The sequence below is a fragment of the Fragaria vesca genome, linkage group LG6 (assembly GCF_000184155.1).
Source record: "Fragaria vesca subsp. vesca linkage group LG6, FraVesHawaii_1.0, whole genome shotgun sequence".
Classification (NCBI taxonomy): domain Eukaryota; kingdom Viridiplantae; phylum Streptophyta; class Magnoliopsida; order Rosales; family Rosaceae; genus Fragaria; species Fragaria vesca.
Window position 1 is genome coordinate 30484588 of NC_020496.1, and position 3562 is coordinate 30488149.

The window sequence follows — 3562 nt, forward strand, 5'->3', positions numbered from 1 at the left end:
GCTGGTGGTAGTAGTTTTTGTTGTTTCGTCGGAAACCTCACAGTAGTAGCTTTTGTAGGCGATGGTAGTAGTCTTTTGTAGCTGGTGGTAGTAGCTTTTGTGGCTGGTGGTAGTAGTTTTTGTGTTCGTCGAAAACCTCACAGTAGTAGCTTTTGTAGGCGGTGGTAGTAGCTTTTGTAGCTTGTGGTAGTAGTTTTTGTGGCTGGTGGTAGTAGCTTTTTTAGCTTGTAGTAGTAATTTTTGTCATCGTCGGAGGTCGGTCGGAAACCTCACCGGAGGTCGGTCGGAAATCTCGCCGGAGGTCGGCCGGAAACTTTTGTAGTAGCTTTTGTAGGCGGTGGTAGTAGCTTTTATAGCTGGTGGTAGCAGCTTTTTTAGCTGGTAGTAGTAATTTTTGTCATCGTCGGAGGTCGGCCGGAAACCTCTCCGGAGGTCAGTCGGAAATCTCGCCGGAGGTCGGTCGGAAACTTCGCCGGAAACCTCGCCGGAGGTCCGCTGGAAATCTCGCCGGAGGTCCGCCGGAGACTGTTCCGAAATGAAAGTGGTTGTTGACTTTTTATACTAGTGGCATTCTTGTAAATATAAAGGAGAAAATCTAATTTTTTTTTGTTGGATGGCGGTCTGTAATTATGTTGAACTTTAATACTTAATACAAAACTTTATTTAGACTTGGGTGGACTTATGTGGGTAAAAATGTTGAGGTGGATCTATACGGGAAAAAATGTCTCAAAGTGCATATCTCCCCACATATAAAAGGATGGAAACAAAAACATACATGCAAGTGCACTTAGTCTGCTGATGATCATGAATAATGGGAGGTCGAAGAGAAGCCTTGGCTAATTGGGTTCTCATGTACGTACATGAAAAGTAATTTAACTAACAGAGTAATTGGAAAACACCAAGATACGTATCGTATACGTCAAATTCGTATCGGATACGCTCAGGGGTCTATTGGACATTCTACACTAAAAAAAGAGAAAATAGAAAAAAAATAAAAGGAAAAAAAAAAAAAAACCAAAAACCCTGATCTGTATCTCAGAGTCTCACACTCTCTTCACTACTCCTCCGCCCAAAAACCCTAATTTCAGAGCGATGAGACACCCATGGCAGCGTCTGCTTCGTCTCCGATCTCACCTCCGGTCCTCGCCTCACGTGCGCTCACAGTCTTCTTCTCACTCCCAGGTAATCTCCCAATCCAATCTCCATTCATTTTCGCTCTTCCACACTCACACTCTCCACCCAAAGCTTCCAACTTTACCCCCAATTTTCAATTACCCACTAAACCCTAGAAACCCCATTTCACGACGCCTCTCGTCGGAGCCGGAAATCGAATCTAAAGACCCCGGTCACGGGGTTATAGCTGAGGTTTTCTCTAAAGCTAGGGATGAAATTGATGTTAGGAAAGAATTGGAATTGCACAATGTGGAGTTTACACATGATGTGGTGTTGAGTGTGTTGAAGAGCTTGGAATCGAGCCCTGATGTTGCGAGGAGGGTTTTCGATTGGGTTTTGGTGAATGAAGGTGAGAGATTGGGATCGAAATCGTATAATCAGATGCTGTGTGTTTTGGGTGTTAATGGGGCTGTGGAGGAGTTCTGGGAGATGGTTAGTGTTATGAAGAAGAAAGGGTATGGTGTGTCGAGATGGGTTTATGATAGGGTTTTGGAGAAGTTTGTGGAGGATGGGTTGGAGAGTGATGCTGAGAAGTTGAGAAATGTGTTTGCATCGGGGTCTGTTGATGGTTCCGTAGCGAAGGCTTGTCAGAGGGTGTGTAAGATTGTTAGAGAGGAGGTGTGGAGTGATGATGTTGAGAGGCAGATACGGGAGTTGGATGTTGTGTTTTCTGGTGATTTGGTTAAGATGGTGGTGGAGAATCTTGAAACAGAGCCGACAAAAGCGTTGATCTTTTTCCGGTGGGTGGAGGAGGCTGGGTTGTTCAAGCATGATCAGGAGACGTATAATGCGGTGGCTAGGGTATTGGAAAGGAAAGACTGTCTGGATAGGTTTTGGAAGGTAGTTGGTGAGATGAGGAGCAAGGGGTATGAACTGGAGTCAAAGACGTATGTTAAGGGTTTTGCGAGGTTTATGCAGAAGCAGAAAGCACTGATTGAGGATGCTGTGGACTTTTATGAGTTTGCAATGGCTGGTACAAATAAGCCTTCATGGTATTGTTGTACTTTCCTGTTGAAGAAAATAGTGGTTGGTAAGGAGCTGGACATGGGTCTATTTTCTAGGGTTGTGAGGATTTATACAGAGAGTGGGAAGGCATTGACAGATTCAACGCTTGATGCAGTCCTCAAGTCTTTGATCAGTGTTGGTAGACTTAGAGAGTGCAATAAGGTTTTCAAAGTGATGGAGGAAGGTGGGTTTGTGGCTAGTGGTAATTTAAAGGGTAAAATTGCATTCACGCTTGGTAGGGCTGGTAAAGAGGATGACGCAAACGATTTCATTAATATTCTGCTAGAGGCTGGCAGTGATCCGGGTTACAAGGCATGGTCGTCCTTGATTGTGGGATATTGTGTAGCTGGTCATCTTGAGAAGGCCTCAGATTGCTTCCAAAAGATGATTAAAAGGGAGGGTGTCGCCTCTGTGGCTTCTGGTTGTTTTGATTCTATAGTCAATGCATATTGCAAAAAGAGCGGGGCAACGGATGTATGCAGGTTTCTTTCTGATTGGGTCAGTAGAAGGCAGCTGAAACCCTGGCAGACTACATACAAACTATTGATTAGCCAGTTATTATCTCAGGGTGAATTTGCAGATGCTCTGCATATTCTGGGTCTGATGAAAAATGATGGATTTCCTCCTTTTATTGATCCATTCATCAAGCATGTATCTAAGCATGGAACTGGTGATGACGCAATAGCTTTTCTGAAGACGATGGCTTCAAAGAAATTTCCATCTACCATTGTTTTTCTCCGAGTATTTGAAGCCTACTTAAAGGCTGGACGGCGTAGTGAAGCACAAGATTTCCTTTCAAGGTGCCCGGGTTACATCCGTAATCATGCCGATGTATTGAATCTATTCTGTCCTAATAAATTCGGAGAAGGTGCTGCAACCAATGTTGTCGCTGCTTAGGCTTTGGTAGATTGTATTTTCATTGTATTGCATGTGTTTAATGCACCAGAGTTGCATTTGTTCTAAAATTTTGATTTAAATGTCACCTTTGCTGCTCTACTGATATTGATATTATTGGAGTAGAATCACTTTGGTTTGGATATTGTCCTTGCTACCCACTCCTTTAGAGATAGAATGAAGTTTCAAAGTATTCAAAGGCTCTTCCTGTTTCGTTTCCTTTATTAAATGAAATTTAAGTGTGATGAATAACCAGATTGCTGATGGAATGAACCATAAGAGGAGAATAGTTTCACTTTGAAAAATCCTCAAGGCATTCATTGTTGCTAATGTGAGTACATCGAGGTCTCAAATAGACAAAGGACGTCGATACAACGCCTTAGTACATATAACTTGGAACGAAAATCAATGTCTAGCCGATGACATCAAAGTCATGGGTAGCTAGAGCAGGATCCGAATCTTTGAAATTCGCTATCATGAGGATGACGTT

General features: G+C 43.1%; 1 protein-coding gene across 1 annotated transcript; it reads left to right on the plus strand.

The window, feature by feature from the left end:
• The first annotated feature begins 1092 nt into the window (after positions 1–1092).
• On the plus strand, positions 1093–3075 carry LOC101312953 (pentatricopeptide repeat-containing protein At3g02490, mitochondrial-like). The gene has a single exon (XM_004305993.1). The coding sequence runs from the start codon at positions 1093–1095 to the stop codon at positions 3073–3075; it is 1983 nt and encodes a 660-aa protein (XP_004306041.1).
• Positions 3076–3562: the final 487 nt, after the last annotated feature.

Coding starts and splice junctions, on each gene's coding strand:
- LOC101312953 (XM_004305993.1), top strand. CDS start 1,093: ATGAGACACCCATGGCAGCGTCTGCTTCGTCTCCGATCTCACCTCCGG.